Genomic DNA, 23,892 nt, shown 5'->3' with positions numbered 1-23,892 from the left:
GGCTTCCTTTTTTAAGAACTTGGAAACACCATTTTCAGTTTAAAATTATGGCCACTTAAAATTGGATAGAAATTAAATATAGTGCAACCCCTTAACATGATTATTCTGTTAACACATAATTTTCGAATTTCGAATTTATTCTTAAATTATAATAAGAGGCAACGCTATAGCGTTGTATATAATAAAGGCCATACGGCTCCAATGATTTATTATTTTTTCACAGACGCACTTCATATGGAAGGGGTCTTCGTACAAACGTCGAAGGTGGTTCATTCGATTGGAAACCGGAAGTTATAGTGTCCGGTTTAACAGTCAAAAATGACCGGAAGGCAATTGGACCCCCACGCCTTTTTTCCCCCAAATGTATCTGATGAAAATTAAAAAAAAAAATCATTTTGTATGAAAACAGTTCAACAATCAGATAACAAAAACTCTGACGTCGACACAACCCCCACGGCCCGGGGGAAGGCGTTGTAAGCTATGCCCTGGGGACACATATGGTTCTCAAGGAAGGGATACTCGTATAAACTTTAGAGAGGGCTCATTTGATTGGAAATTGAAAGTTCTAGTTCCCTTTTTAAGAGTCAAAAGAGATCGAGGGCAACTGCCCCCCTCACGTCCTTTTCACCTAAACCCATCCGATAAAAATTTTGAGATATCGATGTTGTTAAAATAGTTCAAACACTAGATAACATAAACACCGGGGTCGACACAAACCACCAGAGTCCAAGGGGATGGGTTTTAAGCTATTCCCCGGGGGCATATAAGGATCTACGTGATGGTTAGTCGCATAAACTTCAGAGGTGGTTCATTTAATTAGAAATTGGTTCTAGTTGCCTTTTTGTGAGTCAAAGGGGATCAGACGACATTTACCTTCCCCCCTCCCCCACACACACACCCTTGTATCTCCTAATGCATCTGATCAAAATTATGAGATTGCCAGTTTATTTGAAATAGTCTGACGATCAGATAAAGAAATTTTGGGGTCAACCTACCCCTCCCCCCAGAGCCTGGGGTAAGGATTGTAACTTATGCCCCGGGGGTATATAAAATTTTTATGGAAGAAGTGATCGTAAACCCCTTGGAGGGGACTCAAACGATTAGAAACTGAAAGTTTTAATGCCCTTTTTAAGAGTCAAAACTGATCCGATTGCAACTATCCATCGGATCAACCCTCTTTTTCCCAAATGCGTCTGATTGAATTTTAACATAGCCATTTTGTTCAAAATAGACCAAAGATTATACAACAAAACTCTAGGGATAACACATCCCCCCAGAACCTAGGGCAAACGTTGTAAATTATTCCCCCAGGGCAAGTAAGGTTCTTACGAAAGGGATAGTCGTATAAACTTCAGAGGGGGCTCATTTAATTGTAAATGGAAATTTAGAGAGCCCTTTTTAAGAGCCAAAAGTAATTGGAGGACAACTAGCCCCCCCCCCCCCCTGGCCCTTTACTCCCCAAATGCATTCAATCAAAATTTTGAGATAGCCATTTTGATCAAAATAGTTTAAAGATCAAATAAAAAAACTCAGGGGTTGACACAATCCTTCAGAGCCCGGGAGGACGTGTTGTAAGTTGTGTCCCGGGGCAGATAAGGTTTTATGTAAGGGATGGCAGTATAAACATCAGAGGTGGCTCATTTGATTGGAAATTGAAAGTTCTAGTTACCATTTTAAGAGTCATTAAAACTGAAACTGGCGGGCATATATCACCTCCCCACACCCTGTTTTCCCCGAATGTTCTTTCCCAAAAATTCTAAGATAGCCATTTTTTTTAAATAGCCCAAGGATTAGATGACAAAAACTTCGGGGTCAACCTAACCCCCCCCCTCCCCGCCCAAAACCCAGGAGAGGGGTTGTAACTCATGCCCGAAGGCATATAAGGTTTTTATGGAAGAGGCGGTTATATAAGGCAACTCAAATGATTAGAAAGTTATAGTTTTAGTTCCCTTTTTAAGAGTCAGAATAATCCGATGACAACTAGCCTTCCGCCACCAGCCTTAAGGCCATAAGACTCCAATATATTTTCCCCAGAGACACTTCATATGGAAGGGATGGTCATATAAACTTCGGAGGAAGCTCATTCGATCAAATATGAGAAATTATAATACCCTTTTTAGGAGTAAAAAATAATAGGAGGGCAAATTGTCCCGCACCTTTTTCCCCCAAATGCATCTTATAAAGTTGAAAAATGTTCAAAGATCAGATAACAAAAACTCAGGGGTCGACACAAAGCCCCAGGGCCCAAGTTCAGGTATTGTAAGTTGTGCCCTACGACCATATTCGGTTCTTATGGAAGGAAATTCTAGTTCTCTTTTTAAAAGTCAAAAGAAATCGGAGGTTAACTAGCCCCCCCCCCCCCTCACGTCATTTTTCTCTCAAACCCATCCGACAAAAGTTTTGGGATAGCTATTTTATTGAAATCATTCAATCATCAGATAATGAAAATTTCGGGGTTGACAATACCCCCAGAGCCCAGTTGCAAGTGTTTTAAGTTATATGCCGGGGGCATAGGAGGTTTTTATTTAAGGGGTGGTAGCATAAATTTGATTGGAAATTGAAAGTTCCAGTTAAATTTTTAAGAGTAAAAAACGATCGGAGGGCAACTAGCCCACCAAACCCTTTTCCCCAAAATGTATCCGATCACAATTTTTAGACAGCCATTTCGTTCAAAATAGTTTAAAGATCAACTAACAAAACTCAGGATCGACACAACCCCCCAGAGCCCTCAGAGCCCGGGAGCAAGCGTTGTAAGTTATGCCCCGGGGCGGATAAGGTTTTATATAAGGGGTGATGGTATAAACATCAGAGGTGCCTCATTTGACTGAAAATTGAAAGTTACCTTTTAAGAGTAACCAAAAGTGATCGGCGGGCATATATCCCCTCCTCACACCTTCTTTTCCCGAAATGTATCTGATCAAAATTATGAGATATCCATTTTGTTTAGAATAATAATCCAACAATTAGATGACATAAACTTCGGGGTCAACCTACCCCCCCCGCCCAAAACCCAGGAGAGAGGTTGTAGCTCATGCCCGAAGGCATATAAGGTTTTTATGGAAGAGGTGGTTATATAAGGCAACTCAAATGATTAGAAAGTTATAGTTTTAGTTCCCTTTTTAAGAGTCAGAATAATCCGATGGCAACTAGCCTTCCGCCACCAACCCTAAGGCCATAAGACTCTAATATATTTTCCCCAGAGACACTTCATATGGAAGGGATGGTCATATAAACTTCGGAGGAAGCTCATTCGATCAAATATGAGAAATTATAATACCCTTTTTAGGACTAAAAAATAATAGGAGGGCAAATAGCCCCGCACCTTTTTCCCCCAAATGCATCTTATAAAAATGAAAATAGTTCAAAGATCAGATAACAAAAACTCAGGGGTCGACATAAAGCCACAGGGCCCAAGTGCAGGTATTGTAAGTTGTGCCCTGCGGTAATATTCGGTTCTTATGGTAGGAAATTCTAGTACTCTTTTTAAAAGTCAAAAGAAATCGGAGGTTAACGAGCCCCCCCCCCCTCACGTCATTTTTCTCTCAAACCCATCCGACAAAAGTTTTGGGACAGCTATTTTATTGAAATCATTCAATCATCAAATAATGAAAATTTCGGGGTTGACAATACCCCCAGAGCCCAGTGGCAAGTGTTTTAAGTTATGTGCCGGGGGCATAGGAGGTTTTTATTTAAGGGGTGGTAGTTGATTGGAAATTGAAAGTTCCAGTTAAATTTTTAAGAGTAAAAAACGATCGGAGGGCAACTAGCCCACCAAACCCTTTTCCCCAAAATGTATCCGATCACAATTTTTAGTGAGCCATTTCGTTCAAAATAGTTTAATGATCAACTAACAAAACTCAGGATCGACACAACCCCCCAGAGCCCTCAGAGCCTGGGAGCAAGCTTTGTAAATTATGCCACGGGGCGGATAAGGTTTTATGTAAGGGGTGATGGTAAAAGCACCAGAGGTGCCTCATTTGACTGGAAATTGAAAGTTGCCTTTTAAGAGTAATCAAAAGTGATCAGCGGGCATATATCCCCTCCCCACACCATCTTTTCCCCAAATGTATCCGATCGAAATATGAGATATCCATTTTGTTTGAAATAATTCAACGATCAGATGAAAAAAACTTCGGGGCAAAACAACCTCACCCCCCCCGAAAAAAAACAGGGGAGGGTAACTTTTCCCCGGGGACGTATAATGTCTTTTATGGAAGAGGTGGTTGTATAAACTTCGAGAAGGACTCAAATGATAAGAAATTGAAAGTTTTAGTTCCCTTTTTAAGAGTAAAAAGTGATTCAGTAGCAACTAGCCTTCCCCCACCAACCCAAAGGCCATAAGACTCCAATATTTTTTTCCCCCAGGGAAATTTCATATGGAAGGGATGGTTTTATAAGCTTCGGAGGAAGCTCATTCGATCGGAAATAAGAAATTATAGTGCCCTTTATAGGAGCAGAAATGATCGGAGGGCAAATAGCCCCCACTCCCCTTTTCCCCATATACTTCCGATAATTTTTTTTAAGTTCAAATATCAGAAAAAAAAACTCAGGGGTTCGACACAAACCCTCAGGGCCCAGGGGCAGACGTTATAAGTTATACCCTGGGGCCGTATACGGTTCTTATGGGAGTCCTCGTATAAACTTCAGAGGGGGTTCATTTGACTGGAAATTCAAAATTCTCCTTCACTTTTTAAAAGTTGAAATATGCCGGAGGTCAACTAGCCCCCCCCCCTTCCACCCAGATTCTTTCTCCCCTAAACACATCCGATAAAAGTTTTGAGATAGGCTGTTTTTTGAAAACATTCAATCATCAGAAAACAAAAATTTTGGGGTCGACACAACCCCCGGAGCCCAGTGGCAAGTTTTTTAAGCTATACCCCGGGGGCATATAAGGTTTTTATGTGAGAGATGATTGTATAAACTTCAGAGATAGCTCATTTGATCGGAATTTGAAAGTTCCAGTTACATTTTTAAGAGGCAAGACTGATCGAAGGGCATCTATCCCCCTCCCCCCACACCCTCTTTTCTTTATATGCATCTGATAAAATTGAGATATGCATTTTCTTTCAAATAGTCCAACGACCAGATAACAAAAACTTCGGGACCGAAATACCCCCCCCCCCCAGAAATCGGATGAAGTAAGGGTTGCAACTTGTGCCCCAGGGGGCATATAAGGTTTTATGGAAGAGGTTGAAGAGACTCAAATGATCATAACTTCAAAGTTCTAGCTCCCTTTTTAAGAGTCAAAAGTGATCCAAAGGCAACTAGCCCCCCGCCCCACCAATCCTTTTGTATAGCTATTTTGTTCAAAATAGACCAAAAATCATATAACAAAGACTCCAGGGATAACACAGCCCCCTTCGGAAACTGGGGGCAAGTGTTATTAGTTATGCCCCTGGGGCATATAAGGTTTTTATGGAAGGGATGGTAGTATAAACTTCGAAAGGGGCTATTCGATTGTAAATTGGAATATCTAGTGCCTTTTTTAATTCAGAAGTGACCGCAGGGCAACTAGACCCCCCTGCAAGGACTTTTTTCCTAAATGCATCGCATCAACATTTTTAGATTGTCATTTTTTCAAAACAGTTTAAAGATAAAATAACAAAAACTCTGGAGTTGACACAACCCCTCAGAGCCCGGGCCTAAGTGTTGTACATTATGCAACGGGGGCATATAAGATTTTTGTGTAAAACGTGGTCGTATAAACTTCAGAGTTGGATCATTCTGTTTGAAATTGAAAGTTCTAGTTACCATTTTAAGAGTCAAAAGTTAACGGAGGGCATCTATCCCCCCTCCTTCTCACACACCCTCTTTTCCCCAAACACATTTAATCAACAATTTAAGATATCCATTTCGTTTGAAATAGTCCAACCATCAGAAAAAACTTCGGGGTTAACATACCCCCCCCCCCCCCAGAGCCCGGGGAAGGGTTGTAACTTATACCTGGGGAAATAAGGTTTTCATGGAAAATATAAACTTCGGAGGGGACTCAAATGACTATAAATAAAAAGTTCTAGCTCCCTTTTTGAGATTCAAAATGAATCTGATGGCAACAAGCTCCCCCCCCCCCCCGACCAACCTTTTTTTCCCCAATGGCGTCCGACAGAATTTTTTGGATTTTCATTTTGTCCAAAATAGACCAAAGATCATATAACAAAAACTGAAAAACAAAAAACACAATGCCTAGAATCCGGGGGCAAGTGCTGTAAATTATGCCCAAAGGTATATAAGGTTTTTCGTGGAAGGGATGGTCGTATAAACTTCATCGAGGGCTCATTCTTTTGGAAACTGAAAGCTCTAGTTCCCCTTTTAAGAGTCAAAAGGGACCGGAGGGAAACTATCCCTATTACTCTTTTTACCCATAATCCATCCAATCGAATTTTTGAGATAGCCATTTTGTTAAAATAAGTCAAAAGATCAGACAACAAAAACTTCAGGGTCACCGTCCAGAGTTCGGGGGTATGTGATGTATATACTATACTGGGGGCATATTAGGTGCTTGTGCGAGGGTTTTGAGAATAGTTCAGAGATCAGATTTAGAGAACGAGAGATCATAGTTCAGAGAACCCCCATGCCTACTCAAAAAGCTCATGAGTGCTATTTTATTCTAAAACTTAAGGGACCTGACCCCTAGCGTTCTCTGCAATCCCCCCCCCGAAAAAACACAATTTATTAACAATAATCTATTTCAAAACTTATGGGAGCTGACTCCTGGTCCTCCATGGCCCAATACCCCTCCATCCCCCAAAACAAATTATCAGTGATTAATATATCATGCGAGCTGGCCCTCCCTCCATGGCCCGACAACCCTCCTTCGCCAAAAAACCAAAACTTATTACCGATATTTTATCCCAAAAATCATGGGAGCTGACCCCTGGTCCCCCTCCATGGTCCCTCTACCGAAAAAATATTAGCGATATTATATTCCCAAAATTGAGGAAATTCAGTTTATTAGCTCTTTCAAAAACTGTTCAAGACACCTATATACTTCACTACAATGGGCAACTGCCTGTATCTCTAACGGTAAAAGCATAAGGCCTGTTGCGTATTTGGCGCTTTACTAAAATGAATTATATTATAAATATTTAGTTTTTTAAATATTATAACATTAAAAATAAAATAAAAATTGCACTGAAATTAGACCAGGATTCACCAGTAGGCCCACCAAGCCCTGTGGCTATCACTATTCCCAACCTCTTGGGATTTCACCAAAAATCTTGAAAAATGGAGCGGCAAAAAAGCATGGGCCTAGAAGTGGCAAAGCTTTTGATCCGGCTTTGAGCGAAACAAAATCTTGAGCTAGTGAGCTTTCAGCAATTAATATCATTATATATCAAATATTAAGTTTAATTTTATCAGTTTTTTCCAAGACTGTTCAAGACAAAAATTGCTTCACTACAAACAAGAGTTAAATGCTAACCCCTTCCCTAACTCTAAAAGTCTAAAGCCTACTGCGTCATTGATGCTTCACTAAAAAACAAATTATATTACAAATATTTTCTTTTACAGTTATTACAGCATTGAAAATGAAAATAAAATTACAGTGAAATAGAATATTGAAATGATGATCTTTCAACAACTAATATCATTATACCAAACATTCAGTTTGATTTTATTTGTACTTTCCCTGACTATTCAAGACACATATAGTTTTCAGTAAAGCGTCATTGACTCAGTAAATTTAAACTTCTACAGCGAGAGTAGTAGGCAAAACCCTAACTTTTGTTTGTAGTGATTTTTGTTCGTTTTAAGCTTGATTTGCATTTTCTATTAAAGTTTCACTCGTTTTAAGATTTATTTATTCATTTATATTGGTTCCTATTGTATGTTCGTCTGCCATGATTGTTTATCTAATTTCTGTTCGTTTTGGGTTTCATTTATACTTCAAAAGCAAAATATTTTTGTTCATTTTAGTTTGATTTGCATATTAAGTTTAAACTTTACTTGTTTAGCGATTCATTTATTCATCTATATTAATACCTGTTGTGTGTTTTCTGCTATGATTGCTTATTTAATTTCTTTTCATTTTGTATTTATTCTTTTATAGTAATTTCTAGTCGTTTAGTTTTTGAGTTATTGTAGGTTTCTATTTCTTTTGATATTAAGTTTAATATGACCTTTACTTTTCTTTAAAAACTGCTTTTTCGTTTTTTTTTAAATTAAAATATAAGAAAAGCGTATGTTTGTTAACCCAGGGAAAAAAGGAAAACAGTGGCCTAGTCCTTCAAATTTTGCAGTCAGAAAATACCGTTAATACAGAGTAAGGTTGATTTCTAAAATAAAATAATAAAAAAAAACTGATAAAAATCTAGCTCTATTTTTTTTGTATCTACATAGAAAACGACCGGTTACAAGTTCGGAATGGCTACTGGTTTGAAAAGAGAGTAGTATGTGATCGCATTTGATCGTGTTATATCTACTAAGATGGAAATTGTTATGGGTGAAGGGCATGGTCTTTCTATTATCATTCTCCTACAGTAGGCATTTTATTTTGTTCTACAGAGTGGATTATTGAACATGCACTTAAGTTGTAACTTGTAACTTTGTCTTTAGACTAGTTCTTGGAAATTATTGCAGTGTGGCTTTTCTGCAGAGTCGATTTACAAGGAATTAATAATTTTGAAGTTTCATTTAATTTCCATTTCTAAATAGTTATTATTTCTTGCCTATTGTTGGTGAAGATGGTAAAAGATTATCACTTTTCTTTATCTTAGACTTTGAGGATATAAATTTCCTACTGCTTCAAGTAGCTAGGAGATCGTCAACTACATTTTTAGATAAAGTATTTTTTTTTAATTCTTTCGTTAAAATTTCTTATGACCCAGTTTATGGGTTGAAAGTTCCTGTTATTTATTTTAAGTTCTAGCCTAATTCTATGACAGCAATTTTTGATTTGGCTCATTGCCATTCTTGAATGTAATCTGCCTAGCAAAACCGTTTATGACATGGTCATCTAAAAATAATCTACCAAGCAGAGGTAGCTTTACATTCTTACAGACCTTACGTAAAATGTTGATAATTCTGCTTAGACAATATGACACCGCTGTTAAAAAGAAATAATAATAAAAAAATGCTAGATTGGTCCATTCTGGTGTTCAGTTTTAAGAAATTAATTTTTGTTTGTATTTCTTGAAAGCACGATGTTTCTTTTTTCTTGTGGGGCACAAATATCCAAAAAATCGGGGTTTATATGCCAAATTATTTATCTTTTGTTTTCCAACCAAAAAACATTCCCTGAAAAACGGAAAAAAATCTATTACACAATTTCAAAAGACAGCCAAATGAAGTCATATCCTTCAATTTTTCTCTAGTTCTTACCTTTCAGACTTTTACGACAGCCTTCATTTCGTGCGTCATGACCGCAGCAAAACAGAGGTTTATACTAGTTAAATTTTGCTATGATAATAAAATGATGATAATAATAGTAAAGCGCTGATAAGTAAAAGTAGTAATAATGAAATTAAAATGATAAGGACCACAATAAAATAATCAAATTTCACTAACCCAATCAGCCGAAATGATTCAATCTGGTACATATCATAGCCATCTCAGGGAACCTCAACGCTTAAGGAAGAAACAGTATAAACGAATGGCTAGTGCCCCAAAAAATGGGAGAACATTTGTTAATTTTTATTGTATCAGCTATTTGTGTTCAGTTTGTTCTTTGTCAACTGCAACCTCAGCAGCATCAGTTTCCCAATCCACAGCCTATGACAGGACAACCTTCAACTGTGCTGCCACAGGGCATGCCAAACATACTGCAAATGGGACAGCCAATGATACCTCCTCCTCAAGTTGTTCCTCAAATGCAGGAAACTGCTGGTTCAATTTCAACTGAAGACTCTGACCAAAATGGTCCTCCTGGTGTTGCCATGGAGTACAAAATTCATATAGAACCTGGAAAAGAAGAGTGTTTCTATCAATATGTTGAACCTGGTGCCACATTTTATGTCAGCTTTCAAGTAAGCTTTGTTTTGTAAAAGCACAGAAATGGGGCTATTGAGAATGAAAATGGTAAAGTTCTACCAAATCATATTATTGAGTTAGGAATAAAGTGAATACACCATTTGATGCCTTTTTTTATGCTGATTACAAATATAATAGGCCTAATCATTTCTATCGGAAATGAATTTCAGCCCACCCTTTATATACCAAACCTACCCCTGAATTGGCATATATCGGGGGGGGGGATGAAATTCATTTCCAATAGAAATAAATAGGCTATTATATTTGTAATCAGCATAAAAAAAGGCATCGAATGGTGTATTCACTTTAGACCTAGGATAAAAAACCAGTATCCGATTGATCAAATTCGTTCCAAACTAAAACCCTCACAGCTTGTTACCACAGATAACTTGAGAAGGATAGGTCATATTAATGAATATCTAAATGTATAGACTCTTTATCAGTAGAGTTATTAATCAGGTTATATAAGATCAGAGACTTGAAATTTTTAGTTTATTGACTTACCTGCAGGGACCTCTTTTTGGAAATACCAATTATCCTATTTTCATGCAAGTATTCTTTTAATGTTTCAGTTTTACTCACATATTGACAGAAAGCTGACTTTATTCTGATTCTAGAAATATAACTTTTAATGCTTGAAATTTATTCTATAGATCACAAATATTTAAATAGCCTATAGTTTTTCTTTCAAATTGCATTTCAAAACAGAGACCATATTTTCAGTTAATGCTGACAAATCATTGGTGAAAATTTGACCAAGAAGGCGGGGTTCTTGTTACTGCCCTCACATTGCTTCATATTGTAGTAAAAAGGGGTGGTCCAAAAACCCATTGCTATTTTTCCAAAATGCCAAAGAAAAGTGGTCTTTCCCAAAAAGAGGTCTTTTACCCTAGGCCTAACTCAATAATATGATTTGGTAGAACTTTACCATGAAAATTGTTAATATAATAATTCTTATGCCATAATATGCAGAAAAATTGTAGGCTAGTTAACACATTTTGAATGCACTTCCACTAGCCTATATTTTCCATAGTGGACATGTCTACTTGACAGGTCTATACCTATTGAAATTTTTATAAAACAACATTTTACTTGTTTAAATTCTACTTTAGCTACTTTTGGCTGTCTTGGAAAGGGGTTATGTTAGGAAAATGAAACTTTCCAAGATGGGTCTACAGGCTAAAGTATGGGGTTAAATATATACCAAATCATATTATTGAGTTAGGAATAAAGTGAATACACCATTTGATTACAAATATAATAATCATTTCTATCAGAAATGAATTTCAGCCCCCCCCCCTATATATGCCAATTAAGGGTATATATTTATACATTAGGGGGGGGCAAATTTTGGTTCTGTTGTAAATGGGAGGTAAGTTTTAACTCCCCCCCCCCCTAAATGTACAAATATATATCCTTAATTGGAATATAGAGAGGGGGGGGGGGCTGAAATTCATTTCCAATGTAAATGATTATTATATTTGTAATCAGCATAAAAAAAGGCATTGAATGGTTTATTCACTTTATTCCTAACTCAATAATATGATTTGGTAAATATTTACCAATACGGGTACTCCTATATGCAGTTCTTAGGAAGTAGGCTAAGAATTGGGTAAATTTTTACCAAATCATAATATTGACTTACAAATAAAGTGAATATACCACTTGATGCCTTTTTTCATGCTCTTTCCAAATATAATACTTATTTGTGTCTAAAATTTTATTCATCCCCACCCCTACGTACCAGTTCAGGTTAGGCCTATGTTTGCAAAGTAGGGGGGTGGGGTAAGGTTGAAACTTACTTCTCATTTACACCAGAACTAAGGTTTGCCCCCCCCCCCCAATGTGCAAAGACATACCCTGAATTGGTATATTTACGGGGGGGGGTAAAATTCATTTACAACACAAATGATTATTATATTTGGAAAGAGCATAAAAAAAGGCATTGAATGGTATATTCACTTTATTTGTAAGTCAATAATATGATTTGGTAAAAATTTACCAAGAATTGTTTTCTTTACATTACCTTAAATTACCTTAAATCACACTTGCTAGCGATAGGACGAATCCTGTGTCCGCCAGCTTCAGTGATGATAGTTAATCATCATCTGTGGCGTCCCAAATGGTGCACCACGGTTTGTTGAGTCACTCCCTATCCACTGCGGACTTGAACGCATCCATGCTGTTAGAGGTTACTGTTTTTTCGCTAAGGGAGTTCCACAAGCTGACAACTCTATTTGAGAAGAACTTGTTCCTTAGTCTGGTGTTGGCTCGTTTTCGGAAAAGCTTTTGAGAATGACCACGAGTTCTGTTTGAATTGTCCGGTTGGATTGTTTGAATTGTCCAGTTTTGTTTTTTATAGCCCTAGTTTAAGGCTTCTATCCTTGGTTTTGTCAATATTACATTGTTATCAAGCTCTGTTGCACCAAAAAGTTCATATTCAAAAATAATTCTTGGCCTAAGTACAAAGAGAAAGGGTAATGGGCTATAGCATATTCAGTACTTGTATGAAATGCCCCCTACATAATATTCTTCATATATGTTTCTCTGATGCTCAATTCAAATGGCATATACCAAAGTAAGATTAAAATATAATACTTGAGAAACAAATTTTGGGCTATATATTTGCACATTGGGGGCAGTAAAGTATAGTGGGTCTGTTTCTCTGATGCTCAATCTTAATGAAATATTAAAAAAAATATAATGAAAATATAATACTTCATTAATCAAATTATGGAAACTACAGAGGTACTTTACCCCCACCATGGGCGCCCATAAGCTGAATTCCAGGGGGGGCAAACTTCGTCTAATTGCTACTTTTAATGCTATATAATAGAAATCTCAGAACAAAAATATAAAAACAAGGCAGCATCATTCAGCCAGGGGGGCAAGAGCCCCCCTGCCCCCCATATGGACGCCCATGACCCCCACCCCCCCATGTGCAAATATATAGCTCAAATTTGTCTGTAAAAAAACATCAACAAAAAAACTGGTTATACTGAAGTTCTACTTAGATAAAGAATATTGTGTAGGGGGTATTTTATACAAGTACCACCTGCTCTCCTAGGTTAGACTAGCCTACCTAGGACAAATGGTAGATTTTTTCTTTTTTCATAATTTAGCTAGGAAGAAATAAATACATCACTTGATGACTTTCCACTCTTTTTAAATATAATAATTGCTTCCACAGGAAATCTCTGTTTGAGCCCTTAAAGCCCTAAAGGGTAATCTTGTCCATAGTTTTTGACTGTGATGTAAGTTTAATAATTAGTTAAAACCTTGCAATTAAATTATTAAATCCATTATTCTAAAGTAATATAGGCTATTCCAAAGGCCTAGCTTCATTCCAAATGCATATTCATAATAAATGATTGAATTTGCAAAAGTTATTCTCAAATCCTCAACATTTTTCCACTGGTTGTATTTAAAGGCATGTTTTCTGCAAAATTAACTTTTCTATAGCATAGTAATAGTTAGTAGGAAAATTAAGTGAAAAACAACCCATTGCCTTCCTTCTACTTTGGGTAAGTTTATAAATATTCACATAATTTAGCTAGCTTAAGAAGAAAGTAAATACATCATTTGATTCCCTTTTTTTTGCTGCTCCCAAATTTAAGAGTCACTTCTGAGGCCAATTCCATCTTGAACCCTTAAAAAGGCTCAAAACAGCCCACAGTAGGCCTTTTCAAAAGTATAAAATGGGTTTCTAAAAAAAATCTTTCTAGTGAGAAAAAATTACCATTTGTAGCTGATTTAGGAATCGAAATTTTTACTTTGGAATTGTCATAATAGTAAAATGTTATTTTGAAAGCAAATTTGAAGGAAATTTTAAAAAGAGCCTGAAACTTTAAAAATCACACCACAGTAAAACAAAAAGTACACAATTGAAATATCCTTTGGTGAAAATTATAAAGAGGAAACCTGTGGCCCCAATCTTGAATGAAGATCACAAAGATCTTGAAGGAAAATCACATTTTGTCATGGATATCTCTGATGATTCCTCTTTTTCTTTTTTTGTTCTTTTTTTTTCTTTGTTGCTAACAGGGCACTGAAACATCATAGAGAGTTCTTTAAGACCTTGTTTAAAAGCTAATTATTATACCCAATTAGTTTTTAACCATATACTATATTCTAAAAACTGTAGTCAAGGTAATTAGTTCCCTTTTTGGGCTCCACTAAGGGTTCAGAATGGAATATGCTCTAGGAGTGATTATTGAATTTGGAAAGAGCATAAAAAAGGAATCAAGTAGTGTATTCACTTTCTATGCCAGCAACAAGGTGTGAGTGATCTACTTGTAGAACATTACTGGGTGGGTGACATTGTGGTGCTACTATCTTTGTGTGGACTTAGTCTGGACTGTAACTTCACTTAGAGAATTCTACAAGGGGATGCCTTGAGCAGCAAAGAAGTTGTATTGTTCATGGTGTTTGTGGACACACTGTTGTAGCTTCTTTGAGTGTCCCCTGGTGATTTCTGATTCAGTTGGAGAGAAAAGGGCATTGCCTGCATCTGCATACAAAAATTTCCTCATCATTATTACATCTTCACACTTTCCCCTGCAGGCCAGAGTTGGGAAATTCAGCGTTTTTTTTAGCCATTCCTCATACTGCAGATGTTTGAGGTTCTTTGGGAGCTTAGTAGCTCTCCTTTGGACTCTATCCAACACATGTTTGTCTGTTTTATAGTGGGAGCTGGCAACTTCTGTCCCAAAAATTCAAGTTTTGGACATACTAATGCTATGCACAGCTTCTTTATAATATTAGGTTTTCTAGTCATGATAGTTCTTTTTATCAGTCCAAGTGTCATGTTGTTTAGTTCAGTTTAGGTTCATGTACAAAGATAGTAATGTTATTGGAAACTACAGCTGCTGCTGAATCATTAATGTACAGGCTGAGCAGGGTAGATCTATGCTTTGTACCTTGCAGCATGACACTGAGGACATGCACTGGATCTGAGTACACCTGTATCCTGTTTTCATTGTTCAGGACTACATAATATGTTCTTCCACAAAGAAAACTAATAATCCATTCAATTATATTGGGATTAGCTTTGTAGGCTTTAAGTTTTTTAGTACGATAGCAGTGCACAACTTTATCAAAAGCTTTTGCCTGGTCAAGTAACACTGTGTCCACAGGGATATTTTCCCTATCAACTTGGTCACTATGTTGTAAGAGTGAATGAAGTTAGTCTGTTTAGACTAACCTTTTCTGAAGCCATGTTGTCCATCAACCAGAAAGTTTTTTTGTTAGGTTATCATTATTATTATTGTTTACTGAAAACCTGTCTTTGTACAAAAAGAACATGACAGCACTACAAAGAGAAAAAAAGAAGCAAAATATCACTATACAAACATGACAAGGTAACTATAGTTGAAGAAATTGGCTCCAAGTATCTTGAAATCTTGTGGCTGTGTTTCTCCATAAGTTTAGCAACAGCTATAGTAAGATCTGCAAATTGAAGACTGTTGGTGAGTTTTGAATTACATGTCCAAGTTGAATATCACAGTAGGTGTTTTGCAAAATGGAAGAAAGTGCAGCAGATTTTCAATTTATCAACATTTGTAAGAATGGTCCAGAAGCCAATGTAGAGGATTTGGGGGAGAGCAACAGTGTCTTACAGCATTACAAGATAACAGCAATTGAAACAAGCTTAGCAGAGACTGTGGAAGTATAGGCAGCTGACATGTGGTGTTTTATGACTTCTGTTAAGATATGACTTGTATGAGAAATGGTATTTCCGATGGGAATACCAAGATAAGTGATTTGGTCAGATGGGCAGATTGTTGAAATCCCAAGTACAATTTAATGAGGAAGTGGGCCTTTCCAGTTAAAAAGCATGATGTTGGATTTTGCAGCATTAAATTCAAGACCAGGTTTTAAAGATTCTGCTTCAGTTAGTACATTAGAATGACTTCAGCATGCATTTAGAGAAGTAACATACTATCCCACTTTGTGACAGAGCTCTTGCGCTGGTGCTTTTTAAAACTTGTTCAAACTAAAAGCTCATTGAGTTTTAATATTGCTATGTAAAATTTACTTTTAAGTTGATGTTATCCTTCATCCTTGTGGACAAGTATTTACTTACTCCACTTCTCTTCAACTGAAAGTGAATATTTGTTCAAATCTTGTACACATAGCAAATTCTCTCAAATCCATTTATTTGTCACTTAAAAGAATCTTTATAGGGCTGTTAGCTATCAAGGTGTACATACAATTAAAGCAGGTAATGGGAAAACTGAAACATGGAAGATTAGTATCCTAAAACAGCCATACTACAATGCATCAGCAATTCTCTGTTTATTTTGGGGATTAGATTAGGGTAAAACTAATATCACAGCTTCATAATGCATGTGACTGCCAGGCTGCCAATCAATAATGTTCTCCCAGAAAATAAAATAGTAATAGTTGTAGTATAGTGATCAATAAGTATCAAGCATGCAGTTGGGTAAAAAAAACTATTGATATTTCTAACTGCAAGCTATACTAAGTTACATTTGTTACTGTTCTGTAAATTTTATGCATAAAAATACTTTTGCTCAAAACAAAGCTGTCAAAACACAAGTTTTACTGCTAAAGTGTCAGCAGCTTTTGGAATTTTGCTACTGGCAGCTTTGGAACTTTTTGCATACCTGGTAAGGATCTTTGACACTTAACTGTTTAGCCTGCATGTATAGCCAGAAGAAATTGTTACCATAATTTTCTATCTATCATTTTTATAGGTATTGAAAGGTGGTGATGGTAAGGCTGGCTTTGCTGTAAGAAATCCAAGAGGGGAATTGGTTCATCCATACCAGTGGAAAATAGATTCTGATTACCAGGAAGTATCTATTAGTGGAGGGTACTACTCAGTCTGCATTGATAACCAATTCTCAAGATTTGCTGCTAAACTGGTGAATCTCTACATCACAACATTCAGGTAGAAAAGTGTTACTTTTTTGTTTAAAATAAGATTGAACCTGTAAGACTTGTCTCAAAATGAGGTTTCTTGTATATACTACAATACTTAAGTATAGTTTGATTTGTAAAAGGGTCCTTAATTTGATTGAAAAGGTCTGGGGCCAATTCATTTGATTTGTTAGTGGACTGAGTTCTTTATTGTTTATTGAACTCCTTTAATGTCGTCTTATTTGCTTTGACCTCAAATGCTGAGTTTTATGTTGCATTTTCATGCTTGTTTCGAAGTTTGAAACACTTTTTGAAAACTTGGCTCACACTGAAAAAACCCTAGCTTGAGTTTATCCCCCCCCCCTGCTCCTCTGAAATATATTTCTAAAAATGTGTCTGAGTAGGTTTGATGTAATTTACCAATCCTAGCCTAGGAAGAAATAATGGTAGATTCTGCAATAAAAGTAGGCGGAATAGAATTAAAGAAGTCCAAAGCAGAGTGAACATTAAATGTCAATTTAATAGTTGGCTATCTATATTAAGAATATAAATATGTAAAATGGCACAATTGAGTTAACTAATGCTAATTACAATAAAACTAAAGTTGCAAATTGAGCTTTATCTTTGGGTTCACAATTGTCAGACCCATATTTTTCCTTTTTTAGTAACAAACTATTCAAGGAAACTATAAAAATTTAAATGTAAATCTCATTCCCAAGTGATGCTGAAAAGACCAAGTTATGCTATATCAATTTCAAGGTTTTCCAATAATATATGTTTGCCATGCGTGTTTGATGTTTATTATTTAAATCAGAACTACAGTAAACTCAGAGCTCGCACTGCAGCCCTGGTAAAAGCATCTGTCATTAATTTGGGAAGAAGGGGTCAAATCTTGGCCATTATTGACAATATTTCAGATACTTTTCACTAACTTGCTAAGCAACCCCATGGTCATACACAGGGCAAACTGTGACAACACTGGCAAATAACACTCTAAGAGGGTGTTTCAACAAAGATAGTTGACCTGCTAAGATAATACCCTGAGTAACATACAAGTATTTGGTGAGCTAACATAACTAATTGAAATAGCATAGGGCTTCTGCCATGAATGGCTGGCATCGCCAATTCTTTTCGCGTATGTTATCGTTTAGATTATGAAAAACGCAGTGAAAGAAGATGATGGTGTTGCCATTTAGAGATAGAGGTATTTATTTCGAGAAATTACTATCACAAGCCCTGAAGAGCCGAATTCAAATTTCGAAGTCCATAAAAAAAACAAACAAGCAAGAAAATCATAACAAAAGCACAACAACTAAAAAATTGGCAACCAATGCAAAAAAATAAAAATAAATAAATAATCAAATTTTGGAATGCTATATGATTCCTTTGTCACTTATATTAAAAACTGCAAAATGACAACTAGTTAAAAAGATAAAACTGATACAACTGAAAAAATAAATAATATACACATTAACAGATGTTTAAAAAACAACGTAAAAAGGGGATAAGGGAAAAAAAAAGAGTATAAAGAAAAACGAGCTGTTTCTTTTATTATATAATAGAAAAGACAAAATTTATGTACAAATTAATGACTATTTATTATATCAGTAAAAAAAGGGATAAAAGATTTCTTATACCGCAAGGTAGTACAAAGAATGGGAGATAAGGTGGGGATAGGCTGGGACACAGTTCGTGTAGGATAATTTCTATCAGGTACATGGTATTCGGGGAAAAGGTTCGCAGTACAGGGGTCCAAAAGTGCCAACTTACCAAAACGGAGGCACAAATTATTTCTTCGTCTCTCAAGGGTCTCTAGTTTTGAAATATTTAACAAATGCAGAATGGTATCATGCCCTCTTGAAAAATAATTCTTAGACCTCTCTTTTGGACATTTTCAATTTTTTGTGTTTCTTCATTTGAGAGGCCTAGGTGCCACACAGGACAAGCATACTCTAATATGGGACGCACAAAAGAGATGTATAGTTGTAGTAAATGTGATTGGGGGCAACTGAATTTATTTAAAAGTTTAAGGTGGGAAAGCGAGGAGTTTGCTTGTTGTAGGATATTATTTATATGGGCATCCCATTTCAAATTGGAAGAAATTGTAACACCAATGAATTAAAGAGATGTGACAGAGGTTTCAGGAGGTATAGGAGGAAGAAAAAGGGGAAGGGATTTAAGGAAACTTACTGAGACTGTTGCGGATTTAGAAGGGTTAACTGTCATCTCAAAGGAAGAGGCCTCCCTGGCAATATCTTGGAGTATGCCCATTGGGTTGCTAAAAATGTTTTTATGACATATCTCTAAAACTGTCAAGTCATTGACAAATTTCCACCTATTGCCGTAAAGGGTTGAAAGGTTAATCATAAGAGGAAAAAGGTGAGGGTCTTAAATAGTACCTTGAGGAATGCCATTAAATATGGAAAGATGATGTGAGAAACATTTTAGATATTTAACTGCTTGAGATCTGTTAGAAAGAAAAGAGGCAACGAGCTTAACAAGGAAAGTTTCAATGTGGAATTCCTTTATAAGTTTATCTATGAGTAAATTGTGGTTAATCAAATCGAAAGCTTTTTGAAGATCAATAGAAATTAGATTAAGCCAAGTGTTAGGTTTTTCAAGTAATTTACCCATGGTATCAACAAGATGGATCAGGCAATGAGAGGTTGATGTGGATTTCAGATTACCAAACTGTCTAAGATCAATGAGGGGGAGGACTTTCATCTTAAGCCAGTCTGCGAGAAAACTTTCATACAATTTTGAAAAATTGAGGTGAGGGTAATAGGACGAATGCCATCAAAGCCAGGCTTCCCATTTTTCTTTTTGATTGAGGTAATAACGTCTTGTTTCCAATATTGAGGGAACTGTCCAGATTTGGTAATTTCATTAAATAGGGTGGATAGGGGTTTTGAGAGGTAATCACTGAAAGCTTTAATCAGAGGAACAGGAATATCTAAAGGGCAAATACTTGATTGCTTTAGTTTTTCAATTTTTTTTACAACTTCAAGTGGAGAAATATGTTGGAGTGAAAAAGGATCAGAAATATCTGGAAATGTGTAAGATCGTGGTGGGAGAATCTGGAAAATAGTATCCTGACACTCATTGTGGTCATTAGCTGTGGTCTTTGGAAGTTCATTTATATTAAAATTTAGTTGTTCTTGACTCTTGCCGGTAAGTTTTTTAATTTCAGAGTACCAGTTCTTTGATTTATCATGGCGCAAGTATTTAATTTTATTTTTATAATAGGCTCGGGCAACTTTTCTAATTTGACTTTTTAATTCCTTTCTTAACTTATTTGCTTCAGCTAAATTACCCCTTTTAAATAAGCTTATTTTCGTGCGGATTAACATTTTTATGTGATTATTTATGTAAGGTTTATCACTGGATTCATATTTTTAGATGTTTAAAAATATGAATAACTATATTTTAGATTCTCCAGTTGTAAAAGAAGATTAGCCTAATTGAGGGAGTTCAGAGGCATGTCATAAAGTGCATGGCTGGCCTACAAGATATCCCTAACACCAAGAGACTGGAGCATTTTAGTTTATTAGTTGAAGATATTAGATATTAGTTGAAGTGAATCATTAAATTAGCCTAGATATTAGTTTTACATTAGTTCTGCAAGCTAATGTTGAAGTGAATCAATAAATTAGGCTAGATATTAGTTTATTAGTTGAAGATATTAGATATTAGTTGAAGTGAATCATTAAATTAGCCTAGATATTGTTTTTACATTATTTTTTATATCTATTGTTGAAGTTAATGAATAAATTAGACTATATATTTGTTGTATATGAGTTCTTCAAGCTAATGTTTAAGTGAATCAATAAATTATTCGATATTTGAGTTTATTAGTTTAAGATATTAGATCTTAGTTGAAGTGAATCATTAAATTATACTAGAGTTTAGTTTTACATTATTTATGAAAGCTAATGTTGAAGTGAATCAATAAATTAGGCTAGATATTAGTTTATTAATTGAAGATATTAGATATTAGTTGAAGTGAATCATTAAATTAGGCTAGATATTTGTTTTACATTAGTTTTGCAAGCTAATGTTGAAGTGAATCAATAAATTAGACTAGATATTAGTTTATTAGTTGAAGATATTAGATATTAGTTGAAGTGAATCATTAAATTAGGCTAGATATTGGTTTTAAATTAGTTTTGCAAGCTAATGTTGAAGTGAATCAATAAATTAGGCTAGATATTAGTTTATTATTTGAATATTTTAGATATTAGTTGAAGTTAATCATTAAATTAGGCTAGATATTGGTTTTACATTAGTTTTGCAAGCTAATGTTGAAGTAAATGAATAAATTAGCCTAGATATTAGTTTTACATTAGTTTTGCAAGCTAATGTTGAATTAAATGAATAAATTAGCCTAGACATTAGTTTTACATTAGTTTTGCAAGCTAAGGTTGAAGTGAATCATTACATTAGCCTAGATATTAGTTTTACATTAGTTTTGCAAGCTAATGTTGAAGTGAATCAATAAATTAGGCTATATATTAGTTTATTAGTTGAAGATATTATATATTACTTGAAGTTAATCATTAAATTATGCTAGATATTGGTTTTACATTAGTTTTGCAAGCTAATGTTGAAGTGAATCAAGGCTAGATATTAGTTTATTAGTTGAAGATATTAGTTGAAGTGAATCATTAAATTAGGCTAGATATAGGTTTTACATTAGTTTTGCAAGCTAATGTTGAAGTAAATCAATAAAGTAGGCTAGATATTAGTTTATTAGTTGAAGATATTAGATATTAGTTGAAGAGAATCATTAAATTAGGCTAGATATTTATAAGTAGTAGGTTTAATGTGTCACTGAGTTATATATTTCTGTATATAACTTATATAGGCCTAGTCAGTGAGTTACACATATTTTAAGTAGTAGGCTAAATATGTCACTGAGTTATATATTTCTGTATATAACTTATGTAGGCCAAGTCAGTGAGTTATGTATATTTATAAGTAGTAGGTTAAATATGTCACTGAGTTATTGCCTTTGCAAAACAAAAGTAATATGTTTGTCTGGCCTCCCCCAGGCCATTCAGCATGTCCCCAGGTGGCGATAGGGGAACGCTCTACAGATATGTAGGGTACCTCCATAGGAGGCATGGACCAAGGGGGGACCTTGTCCCTGGGGGTCCATAATAGACTCTGGGGCACCCTTGCCCGGGGTCATAAATACAGGCGGAGGAGGAAGAAGGCCCCTCAAATGTACACTCAAAAGGGCCCACTGGTTTATCCACCAATCCCATAAGTCATGTAATTTTTCCCTGTAACGTGGAAAAGAGCATATTAATGCAAAACACCCATACAAGTTGATTTATTATTGGAGGGCTACTGCGGTGGAGCGCAAACCAAAGACAAATTAATCGCGAGCTCTGCACAGGGTTTTCACGTCACTGTTATGGCACCTGCCCGAGCGGGGACCGTGCGTTAAACTCTAGTCCCACTTGAGGAGTGGCGCCCCTCGAGGAAATTATAGCCTAGTAAACGACACAGCATTCGCACGGGATTCTGACTAATGGACAATTTTTCTGGGATTGGTATAATTTGATGGGCGTCTTTGGGCTGAAAAACCTCTTCCTAGCTAATTTATCTATTACGGGTTGCCTCCCCGTAGTAGCATAATATTTGTAGGCATGAATATATAATGAGTCGGAGGTAATAGGCTTGAGATTGTCTGTGCAGGATTTCGACTCTTGTTGATAGAAGAGCATCGCCAAGCGCTGAAAACCATGTTGTGACCAAAATGGGCCCAGGATTGCACAAAGCCTCCATTCATGGAGGTCCCAGGGACTTCTTGCTGTCCGGTTCTAAGCCGGCTTAAGCACTTCGGTGTAGACTTGAGAAGATATGTGATCCCCGTCCTGCACTGGTATCCGGGATCATTGCTTTTCCTGAGGCGAAAAAAATTTCAATGATTTAAAGAACATGAAAATTGGAACTTGGAATGTTACGACATTAAAAAATGACTATCGTATCGACATTTTGACTGACGAATTCAGACGATTCGAACTAGATCTATTAGGAGTTTCAGAAACTCATATCCCAGGGGTAGGAAGCATGAAATTAGGTGATATAGAATTTGTTTACTCAGGCAGGAAGGATGGGTTACATAGACAGGGAGTAGGGCTCATGATGAATAAGGAAGCGGCTAAGTCTTGTTTAGGCTGGGAAGGTATTAATAATAGAATACTAATTGCTCATTTTATGACTAGTAAGTTCAATGTATCAGTTATAGTAGTATACGCCCCTGTAGAACCGACTGATGGAGATACTAGTGACTCAGATGAATTCTACTTACAGTTACAGGAGCAAATAGACAAGGTCCCAGGTAGAAATATGATGTTATTACTGTGATATTTTAACGCCCATGTTTGTAGAAATAAGGATAGATGGTATCCCATCTTAGGTAAATTTGGTGTAGGAAAAGAAAACATTAATGGATACAGACTTTTGCAATTTTGTAGGTATAACAATCTAGTTATAACCAATACGGTGTTTGGTAAAAAAATGGCTCATAAGCTAACATGGTATTCACATGATGGTAAGACAGCAAACCTTATTGATTATGTTATAGTAAATCGAAGACTGGCAGGATCAATACAAGATACTAGGGTATATAGGAGTGCTGTTATCGATGTTAAAAGTAAAGATCACCATCTAGTAGTGTCAAGGGTTAATTTAAAGCTGAAATATCGGAAGGGTAACTACCTCCCGGGAAGTTATGATGTTGGTAGACTCCAGGATAAGAATTCGAGAGAAACTTTCCAGGAACAGTTGAATACTAAACTTGTGAGTTTAAAATTTGATAATGTGGGAGATGGTTGGAATAATTTTTGAAAAATAATTTGTGAAGTTGCTGAAGGTGTATTAGGTGAAGAAAGCTAGAACTGCAGCTAAGAATATTAGTGAAAAAGCTTTAAGTTTAATAGAAAGGAGAAAAGACTTGTACAAGAATTATCTGAGTGATAGATCACATGAAAACAAAAGAAATGTAAAGAAAGTGGAGAAAGCATTGAAATA

The 23,892-nt window shown here is 35.9% G+C and overlaps 1 protein-coding gene and 1 long non-coding RNA gene across 2 annotated transcripts in view; one reads left to right on the top strand and one right to left on the bottom strand.

Annotated features, from left to right (window-relative positions):
* The window catches only part of LOC148950931 (uncharacterized), a 33,414-nt gene extending 24,049 nt beyond the window's left edge, over positions 1-9,365 (bottom strand). Inside the window, exon 1 of the long non-coding RNA XR_016141885.1 lies at positions 9,319-9,365. This is a non-coding gene — a long non-coding RNA (uncharacterized LOC148950931). The remainder of the gene's footprint in view (positions 1-9,318) is intronic.
* Positions 9,366-9,557: 192 nt separating this feature from the next.
* Positions 9,558-23,892, top strand: part of loj (p24 family member logjam) — a 33,847-nt gene continuing 19,512 nt past the window's right edge. The window contains exons 1-2 of the mRNA XM_089090515.1: positions 9,558-9,962; positions 16,686-16,882. Coding sequence (XP_088946641.1) covers positions 9,609-9,962; positions 16,686-16,882 — 551 coding nt within the window. The 5' untranslated portion in view covers positions 9,558-9,608. The remainder of the gene's footprint in view (positions 9,963-16,685; positions 16,883-23,892) is intronic.

The sequence above is a fragment of the Artemia sp. Qi Xiang Cuo genome, chromosome 6, assembly GCF_049724085.1.
Source record: "Artemia sp. Qi Xiang Cuo chromosome 6, ASM4972408v1, whole genome shotgun sequence".
Lineage (NCBI taxonomy): Eukaryota > Metazoa > Arthropoda > Branchiopoda > Anostraca > Artemiidae > Artemia > Artemia sp. Qi Xiang Cuo.
This window is presented reverse-complemented; position numbering and strand designations above follow the sequence as displayed.